The sequence below is a fragment of the Mobula hypostoma genome, chromosome 11, assembly GCF_963921235.1.
Source record: "Mobula hypostoma chromosome 11, sMobHyp1.1, whole genome shotgun sequence".
Taxonomy (NCBI): Eukaryota; Metazoa; Chordata; class Chondrichthyes; order Myliobatiformes; family Myliobatidae; genus Mobula; species Mobula hypostoma.
In genome coordinates this window covers 65,819,715-65,833,473 of record NC_086107.1, presented here as the reverse complement: position 1 = coordinate 65,833,473, position 13,759 = coordinate 65,819,715, and the positions used below count along the sequence as shown (strand labels likewise).

General features: G+C 41.0%; 1 protein-coding gene across 8 annotated transcripts in view; it reads left to right on the top strand.

Moving 5' to 3' along the window:
* The window catches only part of dgkza (diacylglycerol kinase, zeta a), a 708,940-nt gene that overhangs the window by 446,576 nt on the left and 248,605 nt on the right, over positions 1-13,759 (top strand). For all 8 annotated transcript variants that reach the window (XM_063062203.1, XM_063062202.1, XM_063062204.1 and 5 more), the window contains 2 exons: positions 10,821-10,916; positions 13,306-13,383. In XM_063062203.1, the coding sequence (XP_062918273.1) occupies positions 10,821-10,916; positions 13,306-13,383 (174 nt within the window). The remainder of the gene's footprint in view (positions 1-10,820; positions 10,917-13,305; positions 13,384-13,759) is intronic.

The window sequence follows — 13,759 nt, the reverse complement described above, 5'->3', positions numbered from 1 at the left end:
TGTATTATTTATTAATTCATGTTATTGTTTGCAGGAGCTTGTACACAAGTTAACTGCTGCATTTCTTGCATTTATAACAATTTCCACACTTCAAAATTGCATTGTTGGCTCTAATGTATGCCCTGATCCTGTCCTGAGTACTCCCTCTGGATGACTTTGCTTTTACTGCATATTTTCTGTTACTTTTATTGCATCACCTTGGATAGATCTTATCAGAAATGAGGCAAATTTATTTTTCTGAGAGGACAACTAAAGTTAACACGTTAATTTACCTCATGCGTACACTGTTGAATTAATTTTATAGATGTTGACGAACAAGTTAAGTAACTTGGTCCTTCGCATCCTGTTGCCTTGAATATTGGATTAGCTTCCGGGGAGCTGCGGCTCTTTAACAGAGTGGTATTTGAATCCCATCACAGCAGCTGGGGAGTTCTTAATTAGTCAGTTAAATGAGTCTGGACTGCAGAGGTGGCCAGTTATGAGTAGCCAGATCTCGGAACTGGGAGTGAGATTGAGTGACTGTCTGGAACCCAAAAAAAACAATAAATGGAAATGGAGCCCTCTGGACAGCAGGATTCTGTTAGTGGTTACAGGGACCATTGGTAAGAAAGGTCTGAGGAGCCAGAATGAGCAGGGTGTGTGGGTGTTTGTGTGTGTATGAGCTGGGCACCACCTGTACCTATGCCCACTAGTCCCAAACAGTGGAGCTTGCTTTTTAGTCACCTCGGGTATCTCTGCCATTGAAGCAAGACCTCATGCTGTAAAGCCCATGTAAGAATTGGTGTCAGTCAGTGAGATGCCAGACAAGGTGCGCTATGGTAGCAAGGCTCACTTGTGATGTCAATTTCGTAGAGATGTACTCACTACCATTACTTATGCTGGCCATCACCTACTTGATTTGTCCCACTCAGGGCGGCAGGGTCAATGCTGAAGCATCCAAGTTCCCAAAGCACAGTGGTGGAATGAAGTCTGGTATCTCACTGACTCGGCCTGCGAAATACTCTGGAAAATCTGAACCACCTCCTATATGAGGAGACCACCTTTTGGCCATGTTAGAGATTGACCATGGAACGCACCACAGCCTTCAGAGAGAGTGCTTTGGTTTGATTTCAGGAAAGGGGTGGAGAGTGGGGGAGGTAGTGTTTGAAAATCTCACACCTAGCGCAAATATTGTGTATAAGGCAACAGTGATCCTTGCTCTGCTATATTCTTTTCAAACCTGGACTACTTGTAGCAGGCATCTCAGGGTATTGGAAAAATGCCGCCACTGGTGTCAGTGCAAATATCTCCAAATTCACTGAAGGCAGGAGTGGTTCGATGTCGGTGACCTCTCTGTGGCCAGCATCCCCGCTATTGAGTTCCTAGTTGCACTCAGTTGGCTTGGCTGCATTGTGATAAGTGTCCCGACCATGGTGCCAGGGGAAGTGGCTGTAGCAAATGCTATAGCTTTGTTTAAGAGGCATTAACATGGACACATGACCAGGTTAAGACTGAAAGGATACAGACTATGTGCATGGAGGTGAAATTAGTTAAAATTGGTGTCATGGTCGGCATGGATGTGATGGGCCAAAGCGTATGAGGTTGTATGATCTGTTTTAGAACATTGAACAGTACAGCACAGGAACAGGCCCTTCAGCCCACAGTGTTGTGCTGAACCAGATAAAAAGTAAATTTAAAAAAACTAATCCCTCCTACCCACACAATGTCCATATCCCTCCACCTTCCTGTCTTTCATGTGTCTATCCAAATGTCTCTAAAGAGCCTCTCATGTTTTTGCCTCTACACCATACCAGGCAGCGAATTCCAGGCACCCACCACTCTCTGAGTAGAAAACCTGCCCCTCACATCCCCTCTGAACCTACCCCCTCTCGCCTTCCATGCATGCCCTCTGGTATTAAACACTTCTACCCTGGGAAACAAATTCTCTCTGCCCACTCTATCTGTGTCTCTCATAATCTTATAAAGCTCCATCAAATCTCTCCTCAGCCCCTCCATTCCAAAGAAAACAACCCAAGTTTGTCCAGCCTTTTAATGATAGCATGTGCCCTCTAAACCAGGCAGCATCCTGGTAAACCTCTTCTGCACCCTCTCCAAAGTCTCAACATCCTTTCTATAGTGGGGGTGTACAGAATTGTATGCAATACACCAGACATGGCCTAACCAGAGGTTTATAAAGTTCTTGACTTTTGAACTGTTTCCTCTGATGTCAGACTCCTGAACTGGATACACTTTTCCAAGCTCTGTAATGGGAAAAGGTTTCTAGGCCAATTGAGGAGAAGTTTATTTTGAGCCTTTTTAGAGGTTTGCAAAACTGTACCAATCCCTGGGTATCCCTGGCCATTGGGAAGGCCAAGCGAAGTGATGTGAGTTATTCTGATCGACACGCAGGAAGGATGTGGTTGTGCTGGAGAGAATGCAGAGGGGATACAAGAGGATGTTGCTTGGATTTGAGAGCTTCAGTTATGGGGAGTGATTGGATAGGCAAGGGTTTGTTTTACCTGGAAGGAAAGAGACTGAGGGGGTGACTAACAGAGGAGCATTCAATGACAAGAGGCATAGGTAGTCAAAATCTTTATCCTGGGATAAGGCTATCAAAAACAAGAGACCGTAGAGTTAACAAAAATGTTAACGTATGAGGAGTGTTTGATGGCTCTGGACCTGTATTTGCTGGAGTTCAGAAGAATGTGGGGGATCTCACTGATACCTACCAAATATTGAAAGGCCTCGACAGTGGATGCAGAGAGAATTCTCCCAATACTTGGAGAGTCTATGACCAGAGAGCACAGCTTCAGAATAGAGGGATGTCCCTCTAGAACAGAGATGAGGAAGAATTTCTTTAGCCAGTGGGTGGTGAATCCGTGAAATTCATTGCCACAGACAGATCTGGAGACCAAATCATTGAGTATACTTAAAGTGAAGGTTTATCAGATCTTGATTAGGAATGGTATTAAGGATTATGGGGAGAAGGCAGGAGAATGGGATAGAGAGGAAAAATGAATCAGCTATGATCAAATGACGGAGCAGACTTGATGGGCCAAATGGCTGAAATCTTCTCCTGTATCTCAAGGATTTTAATCATCATCATCATCATGTGCCGTGCCCAGTTTGAGCTTTGACTACCATGGCCCACACACTCCTGTTTCGGGTCAAGTGGATCAATTCATTGGTATTCATTTCCAGTTCTCTGGCGCTGTTTCCATCATCATTTGTCTTTGTCTTCCTCTTGCTTTCTTCCCTTCAATCTTTCCCATAATTACCATGCATTCTAACTCCTCTTTCCTAACCATGTCCAATGAAGTTACGTCGCCTTTTCATGATGTCATATATTATTTCTCTTTTTGTGTTTGCTCTGTTCATGACATCCTCATTAGATATTCGTTTCGTCCATGATATTCTTTGCATCCTCCTCAAAAACCATATCTCTGCTGCTTCAATTCGTTTCCTCATATTACTAGATATTGTCCAACATTCTGAGCCATATAACATAACTGGATAAACGTAATATTTCAGTACCCTGAGGTGGGTTGTCATGCCTAGTTTAGTATTGGTCAGTATTGGTCATTCTCGTAAAGGTGTCTTTTTCCATCCCTATTCTTCTTTTGATGTCCATGTTGCACCTGCCATCTGATGTCACCCAGCTTCCTAAGTAGCAAAAGTTCTGTACTTGTTTTATGTCTTCCCCGTTTATTCTCAGCCTGCAGATAGGATTCTCCTTCTTTTTGGATAGCACCACGCTTTCTGTCTTTTTGCAATTGATAGATAGACCTATTTTTGCACTTTGTTCAACAACTGTATTAATTAACTTTTGTAGTTCTTCCTCTGTATTTGTAATTAACACAGTGTCATCCGCTTATCTGAAATTATTGATGTTTTCACTGCCAACTTTGATTCCCAAGATGCCTCTTATTTTTTGTAATATTAGACCATGAGACACAGGAGCAGAAGTCGGCCATTCGGCCCATCGAGTCTGCTCCGCCATTTTAACATGAGCTGATCCATTCTCCCATTTAGTCCCACTCCCCCGCCTTCTCACCATAACCTTTGATGCCCTGGCTACTCAGATACCTATCAATCTCTACCTTAAATACACCCAATGACTTGGCCTCCACTACAGCCCGTGGCAACAAATTCCATAGATTCACCACTCTCTGACTAAAAAAATTTCTTCGCATTTCTGTTCTGAATGGGCGCCCTTCAATCCTTAAGTCATGCCCTCTTGTACTGACTCCCCCATCATGGGAAACAACTTTGCCACATCCACTCTGTCCATGCGATTCGAAATGTTTCTATGAGGTCTCCTCTCATTCTTCTAAACTCCAAGGAATACAATCCAAGAGCGGACAAACGTTCCTCATGTGTTAACCCTCTCATTCCCGGAATCATTCTAGTGAATCTTCTCTGTACCCTCTCCGACATCAGCACATCCTTTCTTAAATAAGGAGACCAAAACTGCCCACAGTACTCCAGGTGAGGTCTCACCAGCGCCTTATAGAATCTCAACATCACATCCCTGCTCCTATACTCTATTCATCTAGAAATGAATGCCAACATTGCATTCGCCTTCTTCACTACCGACTCAACCTAGAGATTAACCTTAAGGGTATCCTGTACGAGGACTCCCAAGTCCCTTTGCATCTCAGAACTTGGAATTCTTTCCCCATTTCAGAAATAGTCTGCCCGTTTATTTCTTCTGCCAAAGTGCATAACCATACACTTTCCAACATTGTACTTCATTTGCCCCTTCTCTGCCCATTCTTCCAATCTATCCAAGTCTCTCTGCAGACTCTCCGTTTCCTCAGCACTACCGGTCCCTCCACCTATCTTCGTATCGTCAGCAAACTTAGCCACAAAGCCATCTATTCCATAATCCAAATCGTTGATGTACAATGTAAAAAGAAGCGGCCCCAACATGGACCCCTGTGGAACACCACTGGTAACCGGCAGCCAACCAGAATAGGATCCCTTTATTCCCACTCTCTGTTTCCTGCCAATCAGCCAACGCTCTATCCACGTATGTAACTTTCCCGTATTCCATGGGCTCTTATCTTGTTAAGTAGCCTCATGTGTGGCACCTTGTCAAAGGCCTTCTGAAAATCCAAATATACAACATCGACTGCATCTCCCTTGTCTAGCCTACTGTTAATCTCCTCAAAAAACTGTAATAGGATTGTCAGGCAGGATTTTCCTTTAAGGAATCCATGCTGAGATCTGCCTATCTTGCCATATGCCTCCAGGTACTCTGTAACCTCATCCTTGACAATCGACTCCAACAACTTCCCAACCACCGATGTCAAGCTAACAGGTCTATAATTTCCTTTTTGCTTCCTTGCCCTCTTCTTAAATAGCCGAGTGACATTTGCAATCTTCCAGTCCTCCGGAACCATGCCAGAATCTATCAACTTTTGAAAGATCATTGCTAATGCCTCCGCAATCTCCACAGCTACTTCCTTCAGAACACGCGGGTGCATTCCATCTGGTCCAGGAGATTTATCTACCTTTAGATTATTCAGCTTCCTGAGTACTTTCTCTGTCGTATTTGTGACTGCGCAGACTTCTCTTCCCTGCCACCCTTGAGTGTCCGGTATACTGCTGATGTCTTCCTCAGTGAAGACTGTTGCAAAATACTCGTTCAGTTCCTCTGCCATCTCCTTATCTCCCTTTACAATTTCTCCAGCATCATTTTCTATCGGTCCTATATCTACTCTCACCTGTCTTTTACTCTTTACATACTTGAAAAAGCTTTTAGTATCCTCTTTGATATTATTTGCTAGCTTCCTTTCATAGTTAATCTTTTCCCTCTTAATGACCTTCTTAGTTTCCTTTTGTAAGGTTTTAAAAACTTCCCAATCCTCTGTCTTCCCACTAATTTTTGTTTCCTTGTATGCCCTCTCCTTTGCTTTAACTTTGGCTTTGACTTCTCTTGTCAACCACGGTTGCATCCTTTTTCCATTCGAAAATTTCTTCTTTTTTGGAATATACCTGTCTTGCATCTTCCTCACCTCTCGCATAAACTCCAGCCACTGCTGCTCTGCCGTATTTCCCGCCAGTGTCCCCTTCCAGTCAACTTTGGCCAGTTCCTCTCTCATGCCACTGTAATTTCCTTTACTCCACTGAAATACCGACACATCAAATTCCGGCTTCTCTTTTTCAAATTTCACAAGTGAACTCAATCACGTTATGATCACTGCCTGCTAAGGGTTCCTTCACCTCAATCTCTCTAATCACCTCTGGTTCATTACACAATACCCAATCCAGTACAGCCGATCCCCTAGTGGGCTCAACAACAAGCTGTTCTAAAAAGCCATCTCGCAGACCTTCTACAAATTCTCTCTCTTGAGATCCAGTGCCGACCTGATTTTCCCAATCCACTTGTATGTTAAAATCCCCCATAATTATCATAACACTGCCCTTCTGACAAGCCTTTTCTGTTTCCTGTTGTAATTTGTAGTCCACATCGCTGCAGCTGTTTGGAGGCCTATAAATAACTGCCATCAGGGTCCTTTTACCCCTGCGATTTCTTAGCTCAACCCATAAAGATTCTGCACCTTCTGATCCTATATCACCTCTTTCTAATGATTTAATATCATATCTTACCAATAAAGCCACACCTCCCCCTCTGCCTACCTTCCTATCCTTCCGATACACCGTGTATCCTTGGATGTTCAGCTTCCAGAGACATGCATCCTTTAGCCATGTCTCAGTGATGGCCACAATATCATAACTGCCGATCTGTAGCTGTACGACAAGATCATCCACCTTATTCCTTATGCTGCGTGCATTTAAGTATAACACCTTAAATATTGTTTCACTGTACACATTAAATAAATCAGGGGAGAAAACACACCCTTATCTAACGCCTCTCTTGATTTTCAAGAAACTGACTCACTTCTCCATCTATTCTTACAGTGGCAGTTTGTTCCCAGTACAGATTTCTGATTAGGCGGAGGTCTTTCGAATCTAGATCTAGAGTTTCCTGTAATATTTCAAATAACTTACTGTACTTCACTTTATCAAATGCTTTTGTGTAGTCAATAAAACAAACAAATCTTTTTGCACTTGAATAGCTTGTTGTGATAGTGTCCTTAACGTCAATATTGCATTTCTTGTACCTTTGTCTTTCACAAAACCACATTTTTCTTTACCTATTTCAGCTTGTATCTTACTTTTAGCTCTTGCCATCGAAATTCTTAGAAGTATCTTGGTGATATGACATGGTCCTATGTAATTCACATTCTATTGCTGCAGGTTTTTTAGGAAGAGTGATAAATACTGATTTTTTTCAGCTCTTCTGGTATTATTCCAGTCTCATAAATGTCATTGATTAACTCAGTTAGTTTTTCAATTCCATAATCTTCAAGGGTGATAATTTGTTCTATTACTAGTTCATCAGGACTTGCTGCCTTTCCTTTCTTCATCTTATTGCATTACGAACTTCAGATTTTAAAATACTTGGACCTTCAATGTCTTTCTTAACTTCTGGTTTTTCACCTCGATCATCTTCAAACAATTCCTGAATATACTCAGTCCATCTGTTTATAATGTCATCTTTTTCCATGATAATGGTACCGTCCTTTGCTTTCAAACATCCACCTGAAGAACAGAGGAGCTTTTTGCCCGTGATATTTTTGATTTGTTGATGTAACCTTTTTGGATCAGTAAGAAGGATTCTTTCTATTTACTCACATTCCTGGTTTAACCATTCTTCTTTGGCTTTTTGACATAAGCTTTTAACTTTTTTATCTAAGGACTTATATTCTATAGGATTTGCTTTCTTCCGTCTCCTTTCTTCCATTAGATTTTTGATTTCATTTGTCATCCATTTAATCTTTGTGCTTTTTTCTTTTTTGGGAATCACTGACTTTGCTGATTCTACCAAGGCATCCTTTAGAGAGTTAAACTTCATTTCTACATGATTGCTATCATCTTCAACAGATTCTATTTCTAGACTTTGAAATCTATTCCTTACTTCAACTGTAAATTTTTGTCTTAAGTTTTCTTCTTTAGTTAATTGCGAGTAGGCAAGGGATTGTTCAGGTTTTTGCTTCTTTAGTTTTTAAGTTTTACTTTTACATGACATACTGCTGGGTTATGGTCACTATTATAGTCTGCACCCGGATATGTTTTGCATTGAGTTGCTGAGTTTCTAAATCTTTGGTGCATAGTAATAAAGTCAATTTGATTTCTGGTGTTATCACCTAGACTTTTCCAGGTCCACAAGCGTCTTGGATGGTTTTTAAAGTAGGCTTTCATAATGACCTGATTATTCATCTTGCACCATTCTACCTATTCCTCACCCCTTTCATTTCTTTCCCCTAGTCCAAATTTTCCTATGGTATTTCATCAGCACCTTATCCTACTTTAGCATTTAGATCTCCCATGACAATAACAATACAGCATCTTGAGATTTGCATCCATTCTTTGCTTGTTCAAGCTCTTAATAGAATTTATGTATATCCTCATTTGTTCCATCTGTTGTTGGTGCATATACCTTTATAATTGCTAAATCAAATGGTTGTCCTCTGAATCTAACAAGGAGCACTCTTTCTGATATTGCCCAATGTCCTTAAACACTTTTTGCCATGTTTTCGTCCATAAGAATTCCTACTCCATTAGTATGAGATGTTCCACAAGAATAAATTAGTGTTTTATTTCTATTCTGACATGTTCTAGCACCTATCCAACAAACTTCGCTAATTCCCATGATGTTAATCTTTAGTCTTTCCATTTCATTTATCACATTGTCCAATCTTCCTGCTTGATATAGGGTTCTTACATTCCAAGTGGCAATAATTTTCTTTTGTGTTACTTGAATTTTATGAGCAGTAGCTTGATGACAGTCGGGGATCCCCTGCTAGCCAGAATCAACACTACCGAGTGAAGCATCTTCAGAATTGTCTTGAAGATCCTCTTGACGCTGTTGTTGTGTGATACATTTTGTGAGTTTGACCATGGTTTTCTTAGCAACTAGATTCTAGGAAATTATGAACATTTGGGAAGAGAAATGGCATTTTTTTTAGTTCGCCCAACAGAAGGCAATAGCAAACCACCTGGATTTTAGGAGTTTTTTTAACATAGTAGTTGATACCTGGAACTTGTTGTTCAAGGCACTGATGAAATTACAGTAAGTGCAATTAATTTTAAGAGTCAGTTGGAGCAGATGAGCCAGTTGGGACCAGGCCAGAGAATTAGAATCTATCAAAATGGCAGAGGGCAGGAGAGGTGTCTCGGATGTAAGTGGGACGGCACTGAACAAGGACAGAGTGGATGGTGTCCAGGTGATATGAGCAAACAAAAACATTGGACCTGCTTAGTCATAGATCAAGGGTAAGAAATAGAAGCATGCAGTGCTGGGCAGTGGTACTGTGAGGTTGGGGTTGTGGAGAGGAGACGACCTGACGTGATGAGATCTGTGATGGTTCTGGAGATAGTTGCCTGGTGTTTGTTACTGTGATCATAGTCCAGAGAAGGGTATAAGGACTCGTCAGAAAACTACCATCTGGCACTTGCAAGGTGGAGGTCAACTCCTAGACCTCAAGGCCACTGCCTTTGTCTAATTGAGGTTGGGGATGTTCTGGAGGTGAGCGGACCACTGCTGGTTAAGGAGCGAGATTGGGTGAGGGGAATGGAGAAGTCAAGGTAACTTGCACGCATGTTGTCTATAGATGGTGCCCAGGAGATGTAGACCCTGTGAGAAATGCAGAGTAACTATTCAAAGAGTGTGGAATTGTATACTTGGTTCAACTACTAGATGGATTCAGACAGTCAAGCAGCCTCTGAGGAGCCAAAGAGACTGTTGATTTTTGAGGTTGAGACCCTTCTTGGCCCACTGAGTTCTTCCTGCAGTTTATTTTTTGCTAATGAAAGGGAAGCCTAGGTATTCTTGGATTATAACTGTGAAAGATTTAGCTCCCAGTGATGGAGGGACTTTCTTGCTTTTGTTGTTGATAGCGAAAAGTCCAGACTCTATTCTTCTCCCTAAGCATGGAGACCTTGGAATGGGCTTTCCATTCCTCCTGGCTCAATCCAATACTGGTAACTTTCAGAAGAAAGAGAAACGATTTAGATTAAATAGTCCACATCTAAAGACGATGTAGGAAGAGCATGTATCTGTTAATTTGTCTTGGAAGTGGTCAGGCATGTTGAGAGTGTGGTGAGTTAACCAAGTGGGCTCCTTGTTTGTATACATAGAAGTATAGGAATCAAAGACATTGTGGTTATATTTATGTAAAAGACATAGATCACGACTGGACTATTGAAGGTTATGAAGATTAGAGTGTGTATAAAAAGATTTCTAGAATAGATCCTAAGATGGGGAACTTTAGCTATAAGGTTGTACTGGAGAAGCTTGAATAGTTCTGTGAGTAAAGAGATTTAATGAAGAAAGATACACAATTCTCATGATAGAGGTAGGGTACATCGAGAGGTGCTGTTCCTATTTGTGGAAGGTTCAACATTCAGGAGCATATTTAAAGTCGAGGGCCAAGGACAAGGGGTAAAGTGCAGGAAACATTTTTCTTGCAGAGAGTAATTATTACCTGAATTTTGTTGTCCTGAGGAGTGATAGAAACAGAATCAATCAGTGCAGTCAAAAAGGCATTACATAAAGATGGAGGAGAATGACCTGTGGTGTTAAAGAGGAAAACTGGAAGCTGGGCCAGACTGGGTGCCGAATGGAGAACCAACGTGAAAGTCATGGAGCAAATCAACTCATTCTGTATCTTGCAAGTTTTATGATTGGACTTCACAAAATTCACAGATGTTTTTGGTAATTCCCTTTCTTGGTCTTTGGCTAATAGATATGCTGTCACATTATGTTTTAGGAAAATGCACTGTATGGTGAACATGTTTGGTTCGAGACCAATGTATCTGGAGACTTCTGTTACGCTGGGGAACAAAACTGTGTTGCAAAATTGCTGGTGAGTATTACTGGTTGTTTAGTCTTGGTTTATAGGTGAAGATCAGTGTGCATGCAGTAACTAGAAACTCTCCATCTGATTATAGTAAAGCACCAAGAGTGTTTGATCATTATCAATAAATTTAAACTGGAATTAATTTCAGATGGCAATTTTTAGTCTGTGGAGCTGCAGGCTATTTTCATATTGGTGAACACTGCCCTCTGGTGACCAATGCATGTATCTTTATTGTTTGAGACTAAAAGATTAGTGTGGTGAAAGTGATATTATACAGATATCCTGGCAAAATAAATTTTGCCCTTTTTTCTTTTCAAAGTGAGATGTGATTAGATTAGATTATTAGATTATGAGGACATGCTGTCCTCTTTTATTGTCATTTAGTAATGCATGCATTAAGAAATGATACAATGTTTTTCCAGAATGATATCACAGAAAACACATGACAAACCAAGACTGAAAAACTGACAAAAACCACATAGTTGTAACATATAGTTACAACAGTGCAAAGCAATACAGTAATTTGATAAGAACAGACCATGGGCATGGTAAAGTCTCAATGTCTCTCGAAAGTCCCATCATCTCACACAGACAGTAAACCTCCAGTGCCGCAAACTTCCAGATGCAGCATCCCGGAAACATCCGTCCACAGTTCGATTCCGAGTCCGTCCGAAAACTCTGAGCCTTCGACCAGCTCTCCGGAACCAAACACCGAGCACCATCTCTGCCGAGCGCTTCGACCCCGGCCCCGGTAACAGGCAATAGGATTTGGGGCCTTCCCTCTGGGGATTCTCAATCGCACAGTAGCAACGGCAGTGAAGCAGGCATTTCAGAAGTTTCTCCAGATGTTCCTCTGTGCTTCACGTCTGTCTCTATCAAATCAGGATTGTGCACGGCATCCTACTTCACAGATACGATATCATTCGGAACGACCGCGTGCGCTGCGTCACGTCGCCATCTCCTCCTCCCTCCTACTTTAGAAAGTAAAACCAGGAGATTTTGATAAACAAGCTCTACTAGCCTTATGTGACTACTAGAATATAGATTCTGTTTAATACCAGACAGTAAAAGAAAGTTTAGTATGTCTTTATATGGCTACAAAACAGATAGAGATGTTTTTGGTCCTGGTAAGGTACTGAAGATGCAGTTGAATATTGGGCTCTCAGCCAAGGTGTAATGCTTATCTGCTATAAGTATTTTTCAAAAGTAATAGTCACCCTGGAAGAAAGATTTTAGTGAACAAACAGTTCTCAGGCACAATTCCCCTTCTTTGAAAGTGTAAATGCTGAATTTTGAGCTACATTATGTGCACAAATGTGATCCGTTAGTGGGCTGTTACAAATAAAAATGAGTTATTTTGTAATTTTGGTGTAGAAGCTGTTGGATCTAGTGATTTCGGTTCCGCAGATTGTTTTAGGAATCTATGAATGAGTTGTTTCACAATCATTTATTGAAAGTTTAAAACAACGAAACTGGCACGGTGCACGTAGTCTACTAGTAGGGGATGAGCAGAAACTAAAGAGCAACAGAACTAAGATGAATTTTGCAGAAACAGACGCCTTTATGCCAAGATGAGACAAATTCATAGGATAAGCAAGGGCCTATTTAAAGACACACAGGTATAGAATGTTTAACACTTGGACAAAAAAAATGAAAGATGATGAACAGTTACCATTTTACCACCAGTAGGTGGAGTCTAACACCATATATTGTGGAAAAATACAGGTTAAAAATACAAGTAACATATGAAATGCTGGGGAACAAGCTCCAGTATTGTTATAGGATCCTGCCGAAGAGTCTTGGCCCGAAACATCTGCTGTACCCTTTTCCACAGATGCTGCCTGGCCTGCAGATTTCCTCCAGCATTTTGTGTGTGTTGCTTGGATTTCCAGCATCTGCAGATTTTCTCCTGTATGGTATTGAAATTATAAACTCAGTCTGCTAAAAACTCACTAATTCAATTTATAATCTTACTGAAAGCATAAAGAAGAACCAATTCCAACAAAGCAGAAGTTTTGTGTTGATGAAGGCACACAGAACATTTCATTGCAATAACTGCTCACAGATTAATTCATTGAAAGGTGGAGAGGTTTAGGTCCCTAGTCTTTGAATGCTGATTGGCAATGTTGGCATTATTAAATGAAAGGAGGAAAAATGACTTCCCCCAAAGATAAGAAATATTGTGTTTATTGTCAGCTCATATTACCACCCTAATGCACTCCCTACTACTCAGTAGTAGTAAGTGAAAACTGAGTAGAATGATCATTTCTTAGTTCCTGGAACCTGCACAGGCAAAATGCAGCTAAGTAATTTAGAAAGAGGAGGGTATGAAGCTGAAAAGCTTGCATCTATTCAGGACTTTGCAGTTAATCATTCTTTTTACTTCACTTTGCAGCAGAGATCGGTGTCACGGAAGAAATGTGCTGCTTGCAAGATCGTGGTTCACACAGTCTGCATTGAGCATATAGAGAAAGCAAGTATCTTGGACCTCTTTTATCCGTAGAGTTAGATGGCATTTGTTATCATACCACAATGGACATGCAAATATAAATGTTCTGCATATGATCTATTTTTTTAATAGACAAGATGTAACTAGAGTACTTTTCCCAAATTTAATTGCTTTGGAGAGGATTGCAGTTGACACCTGCCTGATCATTCCAAAGATCCTTCCCTTCTTATTCAGTGCCCCCTCATGTTATGAGGATTGGCCAACTTCATCTTCTTCCCTTTGGCCAACTTCATCTCTTTCCCTGACTCTCTTTCTAAGAGGATCTGGCCTTTTTCTGTTTCTTTCCCTTTCAATAAAATTCTAATGAATCAAAGGCCTTTCTATTCACTTTTCACACCGT